We start from the raw sequence: 18,878 nt of genomic DNA on the forward strand, positions 1-18,878 counted from the left end.
CTTTTGATCTCGCCCTCAATAGATTTTCAAATTATTTGCGTTTATGTCAATTTGGCGCACATATCTTTTTAATAGCGTGAAACGGACCAGACTGGGATTAGCAGTCTCATCCCTTGTAATCACTACCATCCTGCTACACGAAAAGTAACAGCTGTGGATCCGCTAGCTATGGCGCCCACAGCCTATACTACAAATAGGCCTAGTAACCGCAAGAGCTTCAAAATCTCCATATACTCACGAAACTCGAATGTCACTGCTCAAATGCCATTGTGGCTGGATGCCCACTACGTGTACAGTACAAAAAAATCATATCAAATATTTGCGGAATGGGTTCATTAGAAAGCTTACCAAATTAAGTGCGTGTACTTGGCCATTCCAGTACTTTCCCCGCCGTTATATTTACAGGGAATATGTTTTGTAGAATATATTTTGACAAAAGTTGATTTCATGATCACTAGGTTAGGTTGGTTTTGGACAATATTGAATTTAATCTTCTAAAATCACAAGAAACCAGACTTTTTTGGCCCCAAGACAGCAATTTTTAAAATACCGATTCCTATGGAAAGGCTTTGGTGGAGGCAAATTCACTTTCATTATTAACTACAAACCTTCAGACTCATTACAGAATGACAGGTACTAACGCATCATCGCAAGAACGTCCCATTATCCTCTTTACACTACGTCAGGTAAGTTAGGTACTACCGGACTCAGTAACCGTGGCTAGCGACGGTTATAATACCCGTGTTACTCTTCACAACACGCCACACCTCCCAGTAAGATAGAAGACAAATTGAATAATTTAATCTTAACAAATTAGTAAAAATTCATTAGTACAATGCATGGGCCCTCATATCAGCGTGTTCAACATTTAGTGAATTTGTAGATCACGAAAGGTCTCGGATAATTTGGACCGAGCATGAAATACATACACAAAATCTAAATTTTGGCACTGGTCAGAATTAATGCACTAAATGAATGCGTCAGAGGAACAAAAATGTAAATACCGCTGAAATAAGTACACATACAATACCATTAACAAAATTCAAGAAATGCATGTAAGATCTCTAATCTGGATGTTATAACCGTAACACCGCCGTCCTACTGTTGGTCGGGAACACGGAATCCAACTGTCTGAAGTCGTAAGCACACTTGTTACGTTCATCATTATATCCCAGCTCGTTGTAGAGTCTGGCTAAGTAGTAAGTAGCATCCTTCACTCTCATGTGGGCCTCCAGCTTATTAAATAACTCAATCACATTCATCATCAGCTTGACCGCTAGCAACAGAGAAGACTTCCTGTCCGCTTTTGGCAGTTTACTGCCGGCTGCCACAGTGCACCTGGCGTAACAGTACAGCGTCCGGGCCCGATCCAAACAGTTCCCGTGGGACAGTACTGTCACCATGTGCTGGTCCAATAGTGTTAGTGCTTTCTCCGGTAACTCCATAAGTAGCTGTACGAACGCTAAGTACACAGCTGCCAAGGAATGGGTGTAGTCCAAGTGATGCTCCTTAGCGCTGGTGATGCATTCCAAAATCTGGGAGGTGGCTGATACATGGTTACCAGTCTGAATGTACAGATCGGCCATCGCTAACATCACCCGGCACGGAAACTCGGGACTAAACTTGTGCACATTCGCCTGAACGTGCTCTTTCAGTTTTCTTAATATTGTCTGTGAGGAGCTTACATCTCCCTTTTCCATTTTGAATATTCCCGATCTTAGTTTGTATTCATCTTCATCCAAAGCGTGCAAACCAGAGAGGGCTTGAGAGGCAAGCTCATCTCTGAGACTTAACAGTGATCGATCGAACATAATTTCCTGTTCGTATGTCATCCACAAGTGAGCGTGCTGAGTTTGCGGAGGGAATCGCTGCTTGGCATTATTGATAACCTCCAAAGCCAACATGTAGTTTCCCTCTTCTGCGAATATCCTTGCTAGATTGCACAGGGCAAGACACACAGCCTCCCCATTGTGATAAATACCCCCCTCCGAGGTGTCTAAATTCAGTACCAGCTGACTACACATGGAGGAGCTCTCCTGCTTCCCATACATATGCCAGAGTGCTGATTTCTGAGCATAGCTGACACACATAAAATGTGGCTGGGAGTGTTGACAGTTCAGAACGTCACTCTTCAGTGTGTACTCCATCACACTGGACGGTTTGGCCGTGGAGAAGGCGTTGTGTCTGGCCAGAGCTTGGACACTTAGAGACGTAATATTGGGAAGGGACAATTCCTCGCTCTTGTCGACTGATCTGGCTATCAGATTGGCCGTCCTGGCATTCCCCGAGTCTTCTATTCGGTGAAGCCAGCTGAGGGCGTGCTGTAAACAGACATGATCGTTTGTCTCCTGGGCCATGCGAATAGCTTCCTGCAGAGCCGTCAGAGCTTCCTCTTTGTGGCCGAATCGGAAGTGAAGTCCAGCCAAGTTCAGCGATGCATATCTGCGACTAACGTCCTCCTCCACCGTTTTATTAGTGATGCTGTCATCCGAGAAGTTAGTGTTTCTGTCAAAACAGTGGAAGAGATTGTGTAGCGCATTGCAGTATTCTTTTACACGGAGATTGTTCATGTAGCTGAGGAAATGGGCCTCTGCTAAGGCAGGGTTGGACTGTAACATGCTGGAGATCTGGGTCTGTAGTTCCTTTGGACTCATGGCCTCCTTCTCGTTGTGTTGTAAGAGAAACCCCTGTCTGGATATAAAGTACTCTGCTTGTTTGTGCGAGAAGTATCCACCACTCTCCGATTTCATCGGCCCTAGTCCATAATGACTGGACTCTCTTCCCAGAGCACTGCAAGTCAGCCGTTCCGTTTCTTTGGTGATCGAGTCCATTAGAGAACCACCAAAATTCTCACTCTCATCAATCTGGTGTGGAACATTCACTTCTTCATAGTAATGTTTGAACTGATTATACAGAGCGGTCACCTGACTGAAGGATAATGAATCAAACATGAGGATCATCCGCCGGAAGAACAGCCCCAACACACTGTTGCTGCTGATGACGGGCATTTCCGGAGCGATGGGTTCCGACAACATCCTGTGCAGTTCCTGGAAGAAATCCGTCAGGGGCAGAATGTCTTCCTCATAGAATTCTTTCAGTCTGTCCGTAAATTCATCAAATATCTTGGGTTTGAGGATGCTCTGTGTTTGATCCAGTAAATCTCTAAGCGACAAGTCTGGGCTCTGGAGGAGTTTTAAAATCAGTGTCATGAAGTCCCGTTTCTCGTTTTCGGAGATTCTCTCCTCTGGGTCCAGGACATTCTGTCCAAATATGAATGGCTGATTCTGTTTCTTTTTTAGTTCACAGTATTCATATATCAAAACCAACAGGGAAATTTTGTGAGGGGTCACCTGTTCCTTGGATGTCAGGTTCATTTTACCCAATGGCCCGAACCTCAGAAGGTCTGTTGTTTGAGAGTCAATGTTTGCCATCATCACAAGTTAACTGTAAAACAAAATAAAACAATCATATTAACAACAACCTAAAGGTTGCAAGCTATCATTTACATTAGAATTCAGCATGATCTGATTTGATCTTGTAGCCTCAAGTTCAGTGTTTGAAATAAATGTACACTCGACCACCCGAGACGCATAATTTCCACCAAATCGAATTTCGATTATCAATTCTATTTTTCATACTAGTAATGAAGTCGTAACAAGACAAAGGGCTTTAAGAAATTATACATGATCGGGATCAAAGTTATGATAATGAAATCCTATAATTAAAAGATAGTTATTCATAAATTTAAGTGATTTAAAATTGCAGTTATTTTCTCCGGGCTAGTAGCTCTTTGGCAGGGCTTACAATTTTTACAAGACGTTAGCCCCGCATATCTAGCATATTTTACAACGTGTTTCAAGCACTGTTCATTTTCCTTGATGTTGATAGATAAGCAGAAGTAATCTAGTTCTGGTGACAACGTCAGCCCTATCATTGAACCATCAGTGAACTTCAGTGTGTAAAGCTCAAAAAGACTTCATCATGCGTTGTCACCTTTTGCACGTCTTGTAAAAACACATTAAACATTTTCACGGCCGGCAGAAAAGCATTCTGTAATTATTTCATGGCAATAAATGTTCCCTACTTAAAGAATAATCTGCATGAATAATCTAATCTCAACGGTCTATACATGATCATAAAATAGAATAGGAAAATAAAAATTATTGTATAGTTATTTTCAGTAATGATATGGATTTCAATGGAAACGTTGGAAAAAAGCAAAGAGAATTAGAAGATCATAAAGTTCAGTTAACCATGAAACAAAGTCTGACAATATTCGTTAGAATAAGTCTACTGTAACAGAAATCTCCCTACTAGTAATTACAAGCTGTGCTATAAAGTCTGACAATATTCGTTACAATAAGTCTACTTTAACAGAAGTCTCCCTACTAGTAATTACAAGCCGTGCTATAAAGTCTGACAATATTCGTTACAATAAGTCTACTTTAACAGAAGTCTCCCTACTAGTAATTACAAGCCGTGCTATAAAGTCTGACAATATTCGTTACAATAAGTCTACTTTAACAGAAGTCTCCCTACTAGTAATTACAAGCCGTGCTATAAAGTCTGACAATATTCGTTACAATAAGTCTGCTGTAACAGAAGTCTCCCTACTAGTAATTACAAGCCGTGCTATAAAGTCTGACAATATTCGTTACAATAAGTCTGCTGTAACAGAAGTCTCCCTACTAGTAATTACAAGCCGTGCTATAAAGTCTGACAATAATCGTTACAATAAGTCTGCTGTAACAGAAGTCTCACTACTAGTAATTACAAGCCGTGCTATAAAGAAGACTGCTTACTATTATTTCCCTACTGTTGAAAACATTAATTCATCACAACTCAATTCATTATTTTACGCTCATGTTGGCTTTAAATGCCTCCTTGCAGACAGTTTTTTTTTTGGTTAGAATCTTTATTTTCTATATTTTTCCACTTTTCCTTGAGTCAGTTGAGATCAGTGATAGCACGACCATCACTAAACAACTTGTATACAAGGTTCTGAACTTCATGACATGTTCTATAAAAAGCTGCTTGAATTTTCTCAATATCTGGGCCTCACTAAATTTTAACTGTAAAAAGTATTAAGGAAAACCAAGTCAGAGTGAATGTTTACAATCTATTTTCAGGATTTCTTTTTGCAATGTGCCTCATATCATTTTGCTCAAGACATTTTTTTGTGGTTTTTGATTTCTAAGTTTGAGAGAAATCAGCATTGAAGATTGAAATTAACTCTGCCATCCCAATTCCATATTGAGGTCACGCAGTTCTTTTGTGCTATGATGCCCCTATCCCCCATTCCTCCCCAGAAATTACATGTCCAACAGACAGGCAAATAAACCACATCTCCATAGAAAATTGTATGTCACACTCTACACTGTAAATTTAACAACAGCATCAGGCCTATCATTGAAGCCATCACAGAGTTTATCAGTGGCATGCTCTGCATAGATTCATCATATGCTGTTCTTGTAGTAATTCTTTAATTGAATGAAACAAGAGGCCCATGGGCCACATCACTCACCTGAGTCACCTTGGCCCATATCTAAAGACTTCCCCTACATATTGGCATGTAAAACTTTGATCCCTCTTGTGGTCAATCCTACCCCTGGGGGTCATGGTTTTAACAAACTTGAATCTGCACTATGTCAGAAAGCTTTGATGTAAATTTGTACTTTCCTAGCCCAGTGGTTCTTGAGAAGATTTTTAAAGATTTTCCCTATATAATTGTATGTAAAACTCTGATTCCCTATTGCGGCCCCATCCTACCCCCGGGGTTCATGATTTTAACAAATTTGAATCTGCACTATGCCAGGAAGCTTTCATGTAAATGTCAGCTATTCTAGCCCAGTGGTTCTTCAGTAGATTTTCAAATAACCCCACCTTAATATTGCATATTTTTGATTATCTCCCCTTTCAAGGGGGCATGGTCTCCTTTGTACAAACTTGAATCCCCTTCACTAAAGGATGATTTGTACCAAGTTTGGTTGAAATTGGCCTAGTGGTTCTGGAGAAGAAGTCGAAAGTATGAAAAGTTTACAGACGACGGTCAACGAGTGATCAGAAAAGCTCACTTGAGCTAAAAACTAAGCATTGTCAAAGTAACTACTTTATTACCAGACTATGCAATGTCGCTGTATACCATTACAATGGAAGAGACCAGAAGGCATACCTGCAATCAACAAAACAGATCAATTATTCATTCACCAGTAACATAAAACAAGAGGCCCACAGGCCTTATCAGTCACCTGAATACAAGTTAAAAAGTATCACTACTTCTATGGGCTATGAAAACTAGAAAAAAAATTCCTGTTCTCAATATCTAAGCTAATTAAATTCTAATGTTCAGCAACAGTATAAAACAAGATGTGTTCTTAAAACATTTTATTATGACTAATTCCAGGGCTTGAAGCTAACTTTTTGTGTCCAGCCGGACTGATGGGGTATAATTTCAACCAGTCCACAGAAAAATTTACCGGTCCAACAGAGTGTTTCAGAAATAATTAAACATATTTCGTTAATGTTATTAAAATGAAATTTAACTCAATATGCCTCAGACAATATTGTAACACTTAAATGTGGGATTTATATTTACAAATCAGATTTGTCCGATATCTACATATCGAAACATGCCAAATGTGTGTATAAAATTTCAAAAGTATAATTTCCAAAATGATGCTTTAGAAAATTAACCAGTCCCATCGGACTGACTAAAACAAATGTCAGTCAGTCCACCAGACTTTAAACCAGTCACAGACTGACGGGCATATGCTAATTTCGAGCCCTGAATTCGGATTCATCCTAAAGTCATAATCCTGGGTTTGATTGAAATTCACCATTTTTTGCACATCCTTTTCTGCTTTTCCTAAGTATGCATTTAGATTTTATACAGTATCAGCAAACTTACACATAAATACTATATACTAAGTTTGGCCCCACCCTGGAGTCAGAACCCTTACTCTGGGGATCATCAAATTTACAATTTTGGTAAAAGACTACCTGCTCTATCCATTTAATTTCAATTTAGCATCAATAGCACTAAAGAAGATGTTATTTTTAAGTGTTTTACACATACACACAATATACCAAGTTTGGCCCCGCTCTGGGGTCAGATCCCCTTACCCCGGGGATCATGAAATTTACAATTTTGGCAGAGGCCTCCTTCCTGTTCTCCATCACCATGCATTTAGTCTTTCTTACACATGTGCGGTTCTTGAGAAGATTTTTGAAAATTGGTCAATTTTTGCCCCGCCCCTAAGGCCCAAGGGGTGCAGGAGTCCTGAAATTTACGTCCCCCTTGTTCAAAAGATGCTTCATACCAAACATGAAAAGAATTGGAATGATAGTTATCAAGAAGAAGTTAAAAATGTCTAGTATTCACACATTTAATAACTGATCATTTTGGCCCCACCCCAATACCAAAACCCCTAGTACACCTGGGATCATCAAATTCACAATTTTGGTAAAGGACTACCTGCTCTTTCTAAATATCTATTAAGTTTCAATATAGATCAACAGCACTAAAGAAGATGTCATTTAAGTGTTTTACAAATAAACACTATATACCAAGTTTATCCTCATCCTGGAGTCAGATCCCCTACCCCGGGGATCATGAAATTTATAATTTTGGTAGAGGCCTTCCTGCTCTCCATCACCATGCATTTACTCTTTCTTACACATGTGCGGTTCTTGAGAAGACGATTTTTAAAAATTTGTCAATTTTGGGCAGTTTTTTGCCCCGCCCCTAAGGTCCCAGGGGTGCTGGAGACATGAAATTTACAATTCATGTCCCCCAAAATGTTCAATTGTTAACTCCTGACAACTGATTGCAATAGGTCACCTGAGTTTACTCAGGTGACCTAAAAACTAACAAGTGAAGTTTTAAGTAGAATTGGAAAATTTTATTACAAAATGACTGATGTGTGATTGGGATCTAATCCAAAGGGCCTAGGACTTTCACTTCTCATTTCATAACACAGTGTGCGAAATTAACAGTGGACTGTTAGACAAAGCCTATAGAAAATATTATCAGTCTATATCAATCAAAGTGGCAATAAACCGACTTGTTATAGGAAATTTAACCAAGTCATATAAAGTCTTCTGTTAAGCTGATTTGTTTCTGCTCACCCAAATGTCATATCTTCAGGGCAAACTATTGCCACACCAACATAGAACTTGTATCAAAATGTTTACAACAGCATCAGGCCTATCATTGAAACCATCACAGAGTTTATCAGTGATATGCTCTGCATAAATTCATCATCTGCTGTTTTAATGTATGCCATATTAAATGAGGCCATCCTTAGAAAATTGTATGTTTGCTGTAACACGACCAACCCACTCAAAACACCGAGACTCAATTTTTTTATGGCTACTCTGAAAGCTTGCTTTTTTTTTTAGGATCGAGATTCAAAAAAAAAATCCAACATGGCGGACAAGTCCATGGTCATGTTTACTGTGACTGTCAATTTAAAGCAATATATGCTGTAACTGACGGTAAATGAATTGAAAAATAAAAGAACAAATTGAATAACATAATTGTGATTGAATATTCTTCATAAACCTGTCGTATCAGTAGATTAATATGTCAATTCATGAATAATTGTCTTCATGACAGTAATTCCTGCTCATCATCCCCAATGTGCATTGACCTCAGAGGTCATCAGTTGCTGCCAATCCATACACTGATTCTACATATTATCATGCATGTCCATATGATCAATTAGTGTTTTAACAGACTTTGACAAAAAAATTTAATGATACCCACAGTAAGGGACTTGGATTACCAGCAGTCCCAATTGCAGTTAAAACTAGGCCTAGCAGAAATGCATTCGACGTTTTAATGCAGCCATCAATTACCTATAAAGTGCCTAACTTTTTGTTTGACAAACAACGATTCACAGGTTTTCAAAATGGAAGACATATAAACATTTAAATATAGTCATAGATAACTTTATTTCAGTATCTGTTGAAGATCGACTCGGACTGACAAATAATTACACTTACGTCTAGTATAATAGTGCCTTTCAATATTGCCCATATATACCTATATATTTATAAAGTCTGAATGCTGTCCGTGTCTTGTGTACTTTAGTGTGTAACAGTAGGTACACTTGAAGTGAGATTTAGTATAATTACTAAGGGTGATATGTTATACCGATAAACCACAATAAACATAATGTATCATGGTACAAATAAGGAAGAACTGTCTTGTTTGGGTGGGTTATGAGTTTATATTAAAAGCTATTAGATCACATGGTAATTGACATAAATGCTGGTGAAGGCACTATGTGGGTCAATCGCTTTATAAACTCGTTACGCTCCCAAAGTAGACAGTTAATCGTTACAATGTACATGTAATTATATTTAAATACATTATCTCCTAAATATCAGAAATTTTAGTTAGTTCTGTTATTAATTTTGTATTGACTAATGGTAAAATTTGTCTAACCTTCGGCTGAAAGCTAGCTTGAGTGACGTCACATTGGCACGAGAGAATGGTGATTCATGAGACCATAAACCCATTGTCTACTTGGTAATGTTATATAGAACAGAATGTAAATATAAATATATACCAGTACCTGTTTATCGCAATATATTTACATTCTGCATTGAAGACTTGACTCAAATTCAGTTCTTGAATTAAAGTAAATAGTTTTGAAATCTTTGATATGTTGTCTTAGTGTACATCGCAATTTTGCTCATTTACAAATCAATATAGTAAGTGATTTTCAACAACAAAAAAACCCTACCTACCCACACTGAAAAATCTGAGTCGCGTTACAGCAAACATACAATTTTTTAAGGATGACCTGAGGAAACTGATCAATACAAATAGATTACCAGTCTTTCAATGCGTCATTCCATGGGACACTACAACATAATGATGGACACAAGTCGACACATTCTGAAATAAACAAAACAGATTCATCAACAGCGCATTACTAGGACATGTACAGTGTATAGATATACCTAAATGTTATTTCTTCATGATTTGATTTGGGAAGCTTGGTTTACTACACAGAATGTTTACAGAACTAGTGCAAATTTCATCACAGTTGAGCAATTTTTATGACATTCTTATGGGATTTGTGCTGAATACAGTTTTCTATACTTTTTTCCACTATGCTTTAACATAAGAATCTGAAATTTGATTTGTGGTTAATTAAAGAGTAGCTTTGAATCAAGTCAACTTTCGATAGCCTGATCTTTCCTTTCCTAATGAAAATTATTGTAAAACTTAGTTTCATGGTTGAATGAACTTCATTTTTTTCATGTTTTCTGGACTTTTTTCACCATGCTATAATTTCTGAAGTTGAAATGCTAATAAAACATTCAAAAATGTTAACTTAAGTCACATACATGGTTGAATTAATAATTCTTGTCAAGTTTTGAATATGAAAATTAAAGAAAATGTAAAAAGCAACACAATAGAAATTTCAAGGGGACCACATGCTAAATTAGAATACATGTGGTGTGAGTGAATAGCACAAATGGATTCAGTCTTCACGAAAACTCAGTGGTCCGAAGACCAAGGCCAGTGAATTTACGGTCGGGTCAGTGAAAATAAAAAATCAGGAAGTCCGATGGGCTTGTAGACTTTTTGTAAGTCACATTAAATATAATGTTGGATGCAGATATTCTAAACGTCTTATTTGCTTAAATTTACCTTCAATATAAAAATAAATCAATAAATAGCACATAGAGTAAGTGTTTGGACATTGTGGTTTGTTTCTTTAAAGTAAAGAACGATAACTATACCTGTAATTGTCAAAATAACTTGTACCTTGATCACGTGAATATGAACGAACATCTGCACAGCGGTAATTGCTGCTTTATTGCATTGTCCAATTAAAATGAACTTCGTCAAATGCAGTTATCTCTGATTTTATGCAATGTCTATAGTTTAAAGAATTAATCAATCGTTTACATTTGATGTTAGTAGAGAAGGCTACCCCCTTAAGCTGCACTCGGGCTGTTTTCATGTTTGTGAAAAATAGGTGAATTTGTAGTATTGTTGTTTGTGGGCGGAGAGACACACACACACACAGAGAAAGAGAGAGAGAGAGAGAAAATACCCTGTACGTGTTGTTTTTCTGGTATTGACAGAAAGGATGTCTTAGGGTGGATATGAATACAAGTAATAACCATAATTTCAGTAAATTAATCGTACAATTTTACAATGCATTCCATAATGTATGTGATAAACATGTACTATGAAAATTTGGGGGGGTCAGTAAATTTCACTGTGGGCCAGTAAATTAAGAGAGTTCACTGGTCCGATTGGCCAGCAAGTTTTAAATGTTTTCGTGAAGACTGGTATTGCTGTGTAAGTATATAGCAATACTTACAGAATGCTTGTTCAGATTACATTGCAATTCTTCTTACAAGTTTTGGAGAAAGCAGAATTAGGAAACTGATATTAGAAAATGCCTGATGTGATTGGGATTTAGCTAAGGGGCCATAGGGCCTGGAACCCTCACTTCTCATTTCATAAGGACAGGTGCTTGCCGAAGACATGTCATATCTTTGTCATGTCAACATATAGAACTGTATTAAAAGTCATATCAACATAGAACTGTATTAAAAGTCATGTCAATATATAGAACTGTATTAAAAGTCATATCAACATAGAACTGTATTAAAAGTCATGTCAATATAGAACTGTATTAAAAGTCATGTCAATATAGAACTGTATTAAAAGTCATGTCAATATAGAACTGTATTAAAAGTCATGCCAATATAGAACTGTATTAAAAGTCATGCCAATATGGAACTATATTAAAATGTTTAGAACAGCATCAGGCCTATCATTGAAGCCATCACAGAGTTTATCAGTGATATGCTCTGCATAAATTCATCATCTGCTGTTTTACTGTATTCCATATTAAACGAAGAAACTGATCAATACAAATAGATTGGTTGTAAGACATTACCAGACATTAGAAATGCTGTATTCAACCATGATGGAGACCAGTGGACACATCTGAAATAACAGACACAATTTAAGAATAATTAAACAAGAGGCTCATGGGCCGTAACAGTCACCTGAGTATCATATCCCATACAGGGGGGTCTCATATCTGCATTAAAGCCTCAATATGGATTCTTTTGTGCACGAGTTTATGATCTTTTAAAATATACAAACAATTCCTATTCAATACGGGACTTTCGAGATACGGATCCACTCTGACTTTTATTGCAGGTTGAACGTAATTTGTAGGGCATGTCACTTCCGGATTACAATAACAACTATGTTTACAAGTATGGAATACTTCAATTGCTATCAAATTCCTGTATTAAAATGCTTTTTTTCAAAGAAAGGAATCACTACAACCATTAATAGGAAAATGCATTTGCTTAAATTATGTGAGGTGGCAAGGAAAACAAATCTGGGGAATATCTTGAGGATATCGGTAAAACTTCACGCCTTCCATCCGTGGATGTGTCTAAATATGCATTTTTCTTCCATCTGATTTACACCCAGATACTAAGCACCACTAAGTAACTTGGATCATCATCGTGGGACTACGCATAGCTCTTTACAGACCGTCTGCTGGCGAAACACCAGTTGTATCGATGTCAACTTTGCCCTACAATTGGTTATTACATTTCCTTACTATCACATGACTGCGGTGTCTAAACGTCAAGTCTAATCGGTCATTCCGGCATATCCCAAAAGTTCTGTATGTACATGAAGGAAAAATGGAAGTTTGAAGCATATAAATATTTTAACATTCCCTTTCAGTAAAATATATTTTCATTATGTGGCCATATTGACCCTGTCCAAGGGCCTGAACCTGACCCAGCAGCCATGAATTTCACAATCTATGTAGAGAGCTGCATGGACATCATAATCATGCATTCAGTTTTTCTAAGATTTAATGCATTTTCCCTATATGGCCATATTGGTCCTGCCCAAGGACCTGAACCCCTGAATCAGGAGCCATGAATTTCACAATTTTAGTTGAAAGTCGTTTCAAGGACATCATATCCATGCATTTAGTTTTTTCCCCACATGTGTGGAAGTAAAGAAGAGTTTTGAAAATATGACCCTTGTCTAGCATATCTGGCACCATCCATGAGGGGCTAGTGGACAGTGATGTCATAAATCTCACAATTCATGAGGGGCTAGTGGACGGTGATGTCATAAATCTCACAATTCATATTCCTCTTATCCTAAAAATGCTTCACACCAAAAATGGTAACAATTGGCCACCTTGTAGTTTTGAAGAAGAACTTCGCACAACAACAGACAAAGACTAAAGGCAAATGGTCACCTGAGCGACTCGAGTGACCTAAAATTATGACCAAATTGACATATAGAACTGTATTGAAATGTTAACAACAGCATCAGGCCTATCATTGAAACCATCACAGAGTTTATCAGTGGCATGCTCTGCATAAATTCATCATCTGCTGTTTTAATGTATTCCATATTAAACGAAGAAACTGATCAATAAATACATTACCAGTCTTTCAATGCGTCACTACACATAACACTGCAGCTACAACATAATGATGGACACTGGTCGATACATTCTGAAATAAACAAAACAGATTCACTTGACTCGAGATCAGTAAGATATTTACTGCTATACTTACAGAATGCTTGTTCAGATTACATTGAACTTACATTGAAGTTTTAAAGAAAGCAGAATTAGGAAATTGATTAGAAAATGACAGATGTTTGATCAGGGTCTAAGACAAAGGGCCCAAAACTTTCACTTCTCATTTCATAACAACCCGTGCTTGCAGAAACAAGAGGCCCATGAGTCACATCGCTCACCTGAGTCACCTTGGCCCATATCAAATGATTTTCCCTATACATTTGCATGTAAAACTTTAATCCCTATTGTGATCCAAACCTACCCCTGGAGGCCATGATTTTTACAAACTTGAGTCTGCACTATGTCAGGAACCTTTCATGTAAATGTAAAGTTCTTTGGTCAAATGGTTCTTGAGAAGAACATTTTTAAAAAAAAATCTCTATATATTTGACGTATGTAAAACTTAGTTCCTGTATTATGGCCCCATCCTAACCCTGGGGCCATGATTTTAACAAAACTTGAATTTGCACTATGTCAGGAAGCTTTCATATAAATTTCTATTTTCCTGGCCCAGTGGTTCTTGAGATGAAGCTTTTCAAAGATTTTCTCTATATATCCGCATGCAAAACTTTGATCCCCTATTCCCATATTTGCAAAAACTTCAAAGCCCTTTACCCAAGGTGCGTTTTTGCCAAGTTTTGTTGAAATTGGCCCAGTGGTTCTGGAGAAGAATTCAAAAATGTAAAAAGTTTACAGACGGACAAATAGCGATCAGAAAAGCTCACTTGGGTGAGCTAAAAGTGTCATACCTTCAGGACAAACTATTGCCACACCGACATAGAACTGTACGAGGGTTGTCCCAAAGAGCCGTAAACAATGTTGATAACTCGTTTATTCGTTAGAAAAAAATATCAATTTTCTTTTGTAATTTAAAAGCATCTTTTTGGAATTTTGTTTACAAAGTTCCATAATAACATCTTTTTTCATAATAATGTAGAACGCAAATAAAAAACATGATTATAGCTGTCGGCGCACATACTTCATCGTCCATTACATGACGTTGTTTACTTTCAGGATTTCGCGGTTTTTATTTTCTTTTTATGGCCTTCCCATTTTCGGTTCTTATGCATTCCCTTCACAAATATCTTGTGCCATTTAAACACTAATGCCTTGCTAACATTCTGGTGATGTGATTTCCATTTTGTGTTTCTTTGAGTGGGGGTCAAACAATGGCCTACATATTATTTTCTCGTGCGCCAAGAATGGCATTGACGTTGTCATATTGCGCAAATTTCATTACAGGTACGTTTATAAATGACATCACTTCTCTGCCGGTCATGACGTCCTGCGGTTATAAAACCAGTATATTACGCGAAAAAGATAACTGATTCCATCGATATAAATCTGAATGTGATATATTTAATATGAAACTATTTGCTTTCATCTAAATCAGTGATACAAAGAAAATATCTACTTATTTTTGTATGTGCGCCAAAAGAGATTTTTTTACCCCTTGAATCCAGGGGCCAGGACAATTAAGTTTGGAAAAAATAGCGATATTTGATTGAAATTGGGAAATTTGTTTCATACAAATAAATAAGAAAAACAAGCAAAAGTTTAACCATTTCATATTTTATTTTATTATCAATGTGACTGACTTAACAAGCTTTAATTTCCAGTCTTTGGCAGAGAAAAAACTCACTTTGTTTTTGTGCAACAGAGTGGCACTGAGGTTGGACGGCCCCTCATGGCATATTCTCATCAAAGCATCCATCATTTGGGAATTTTTAGGCATCATTTTGGGAAAAACACCTGCTTTTCAGCATTGGGAATGAGGCAAAATTTCGGCCCTCAACAGACCCTAAAAAAATCCCTGGCCAACAATGCAAACATACATCTTTTTATTCAGTAGCATCCCAGTTATCTCTTCTATTACTTATTTCAAATTTTAATTTTTGTTTAGAATGAGTTAAAAGTTTTTTCATGTAAAAAATCTTTTGGATTTGATGCGTATTTCGAAAATTATCAACATTGTCTACGATTTTTTTGGGGACAACCCTCATATTATTAATAAGATGTTTACAACAGCATCAGGCCTATCATTGAAACCATCACAGAGTTTATCAGTGGCATGCTCTGCATAGATTCATCATCTGCTGTTCTAATGAATTCTATTTAACAATTTTGATGAAACTGACCGATGTTGAGGAACTGTATAATACTGTAATTGTAAGCTAAATATTGTCATTGTTTTACTTACATATCTCCTAAATGGGCAAATTCAAAACTGGGCAACAATAAATTCATTCATTACTTTAAGTAGCAACAAACAACTTTATAAAAATCTTAATGATTTCCAAAATAATTTCCCAATGTGCAGATCACTGCTGCACTTCCAAAACATCACAAATTGAAATCTGCACAAAATGTGTTTCTTTCCATTTTAGAATAGTTAAAGCAGCATCCATATACCCAATACATTTTGTACGTCTATTGGAGTTTAAAAATTAAGCATGTGACAGAGCCTTGTATATGAATTTGTTACAATCAATGATCGATATAATCAGTTTTTACATGAAGTTCATCAATGTTTTATAATTTTTTTGGTTATTTCTTTTCCAGTATTATGAATATGTGCAACATACACACATCTATTAGCCTATAAACGAGAAGTGATTTCTAGCCACTACATCCAGATTGGCTTTAGTTTTAAGAAACCCAAAAAAAATTGCCCGACGTCTGATTTGGCTTTCCCTGGGTAGGAATATGTAATTCTGGGTAGTCTGAAGATCAATAAGGAATCTTGGATTTAGTATCAACAGCGGTTTTTTTCATTATATAATTGGTACCGATAAATGGTACCATTCCCAATGCCAAAAACCATAGATTTTTCCCAATTTTGAGATTAAAAATTTCCAATTCTATATTGCCGAAAATAGACATCTGACATCGTAATTTACTTAGTCCAAAACTTTGTACGAGTTAACTAAAATGTTTACTTCCGGTACTAAATCGAAAGTACAAAACATGGCAGTGCGTGTGTTGTAGAGCTACGATTATTTTAAAATGAGCCTACAACGATTCCTTATGTCTCACAACAGGAAATATTACTGTATAAAGTTTATAAGGAGATGAATACTTCTTGTTTTCCTTTTCTTTTAGTTGAAATCATTTGCCGATACATTGGTAGAAAATTCCCAATTTGTTCGATTTTGACGCTATTTCCCCAATTGAATCGGTACCAGTGGGTAGAAAAAAATCGCTGATCAACTTTATTATTGATGAGTTGATTTCAATTTCCATGATGATGATATCAGATGCCTTCTCCCTTTTCACATTACTTCATGGTTAAACACACGTAGTAAATTCATTCCAGACCACCCAGAGTTTGTAGTTCACCCCTCATACCTCACCTCTGTCAACGTTTAAAATCACAACCCCTATCTGACTTACCCACTGGAATGTTCTGTACTTTACTTAACAACACTAGAGTACATGTCAAAATTCCCAATATTTTTTTTTTTTACTTTCATTAATGTGTTAATCTTGGAACTGATTTCTTAGTAATCCACGAAATGATTTTCCTGAACATATTTATGTACCAGTTTTAAGAGATCACAGGAGTTTGAAATTTTATCAATAAAGTCAATAAAATTCACTTGATTGACCAAGCCATGAGCTATGCGTTAGCATAGCGAACAGGAATAAAACGCCGTTTTGGAGAAATCTCGAGTTTCGCTTTGAACCGCCGCGCAATGAATATAACTCGTAAGTATTTATCACTAACAACATTTGCCTACTTAAATTTGCCTCCTAACCCCTCTCTAATGCTGTCAGTATCCACTCTATTCGATTCCGTGTAAACATTGACTTTACCGAGGACCCATTGCAATACGTCACATTCACTCCGGGCCTGACATTTTAGTATTCCTTATAATCTAAAGTTAAAATAAATAAAATAAAATGCTATTAATCCTTCCACATATTTTTTTAATCAAATGAAATAAATCACAACATATAAAATCCTCAGTCATATCAATTATTATATTTTGAGGCCAGAAACTATGTTCAGAGTTTAAAAACAAAGGGCGATAATTGTGTAGAAAGTTGCATGTGCGGGAAATCATTGGATTACAAAAATGTCAGGCCCGGAGTGAATGTGACGTATTACAATGGGTCCTCGGTAAAGTCAATGTTTACACGGAACCGAATAAAGTGGATACTGACAGCATTAGAGAGGGGTTAGGATGCAAATTTAAGTAGGCAAATGTTGTTAGTGATAAATACTTACGAGTTATATTCATTGCGCGGCGGTTCAAAGCGAAACTCGAGATTTCTCCAAAACGGCGTTTCATTCCTGTTCGCTATGCTAACGCATAGCTCATGGCTTGGTCAATCAAGTGAATTTTATTGACTTTATTGATAAAATTTCAAACTCCTGTGAAGAGATGTACCGGACTTACAAGATTCTTATAAAACCTCAGATGTGGCCAAGTTAAAAGAACGACAAATCAGTTACACTGCTGAGGTTATAGATGTCTTCTTTATTTTACTGATCTCCTTTAAGTTACTTAAATACAGTATTAATCGTCATTCTCAACTAAATTATTAAGAAATCCATATTCTTAAAAATAATTTGCATAAATTTTTTGGTGGAAATATTAAGACTAAACAATCACCATCTGCATCTAGCTTAAATTCAAAATTATCTAGTTTAAGCTGTGATATACATTAAAATCTAACGTACAGAATTTGTGTATCCACGTTCTAAAAATGGTTACCTACACACTGTTCTTTCTATAGTTCGTTAAGCTACCAGAAACCATGCTGCATGCTGTCCGTTCGCCTTGCCATGCCCGCCAGTGTGGCCTGTAAACCGCGGACTGGATTCCGATCCCGATCTATATTATCATGGGTAACAATATTCCACAACTTTTAAAGTTAATTATCATTTCAATATCTCATTACTATTTGAGGTAAGTAATAACAGGATGTTATTGCCTCTTTATTACCCATTTCCTATAGTCATAAAAATGAATTATGGTAAATTAAAATAATTATTTATTTCAAAACATTCCATAAATTTATGTTCTATAGTCTAAATTCTGAGAGTACATGTATGTATACATAATTTATATGTTTTGGGAAAACGAGTGATCAATGAACGGCGGGGTAGGGGGACCATCTCTCTCTCTCTCTCTCTCTCTCTCTCTCTCTCTCTCTCTCTGTGTGTGTGTGTGTGTGTGTGTGTGTGTGTGTGTGTAAAAACAATGTATATACCTTCCTCATCAATATTAATATAATTATTAAAAGCTGTTAATATCCTAT

At 36.7% G+C, this 18,878-nt stretch overlaps 1 protein-coding gene across 3 annotated transcripts; it reads right to left on the reverse strand.

The window, feature by feature from the left end:
• Positions 1–786: 786 nt before the first annotated feature.
• LOC125664259 (anaphase-promoting complex subunit 5-like) lies at positions 787–18,437 on the reverse strand. Of its 3 annotated transcripts, none has more exons than XM_048896945.2 (6): positions 18,336–18,437; positions 13,473–13,542; positions 11,937–11,986; positions 9,844–9,907; positions 6,118–6,172; positions 787–3,444 (listed from the first exon to the last, which is right to left on the reverse strand). In XM_048896945.2, the coding sequence occupies exon 6, from the start codon at positions 3,432–3,434 to the stop codon at positions 1,077–1,079; it is 2,358 nt and encodes a 785-aa protein (XP_048752902.2). In that variant the 5' UTR covers positions 3,435–3,444; positions 6,118–6,172; positions 9,844–9,907; positions 11,937–11,986; positions 13,473–13,542; positions 18,336–18,437; the 3' UTR covers positions 787–1,076. The 3 variants fall into 3 exon arrangements, with proteins under 3 accessions (XP_048752902.2, XP_056008524.1, XP_056008525.1); XM_056152549.1 differs by having other exon boundaries at positions 18,332–18,435; XM_056152550.1 differs by lacking the exon at positions 18,336–18,437 and adding an exon at positions 15,253–15,418.
• Positions 18,438–18,878: the final 441 nt, after the last annotated feature.

This window comes from Ostrea edulis, chromosome 1 (assembly GCF_947568905.1).
Source record: "Ostrea edulis chromosome 1, xbOstEdul1.1, whole genome shotgun sequence".
Taxonomy (NCBI): Eukaryota; Metazoa; Mollusca; class Bivalvia; order Ostreida; family Ostreidae; genus Ostrea; species Ostrea edulis.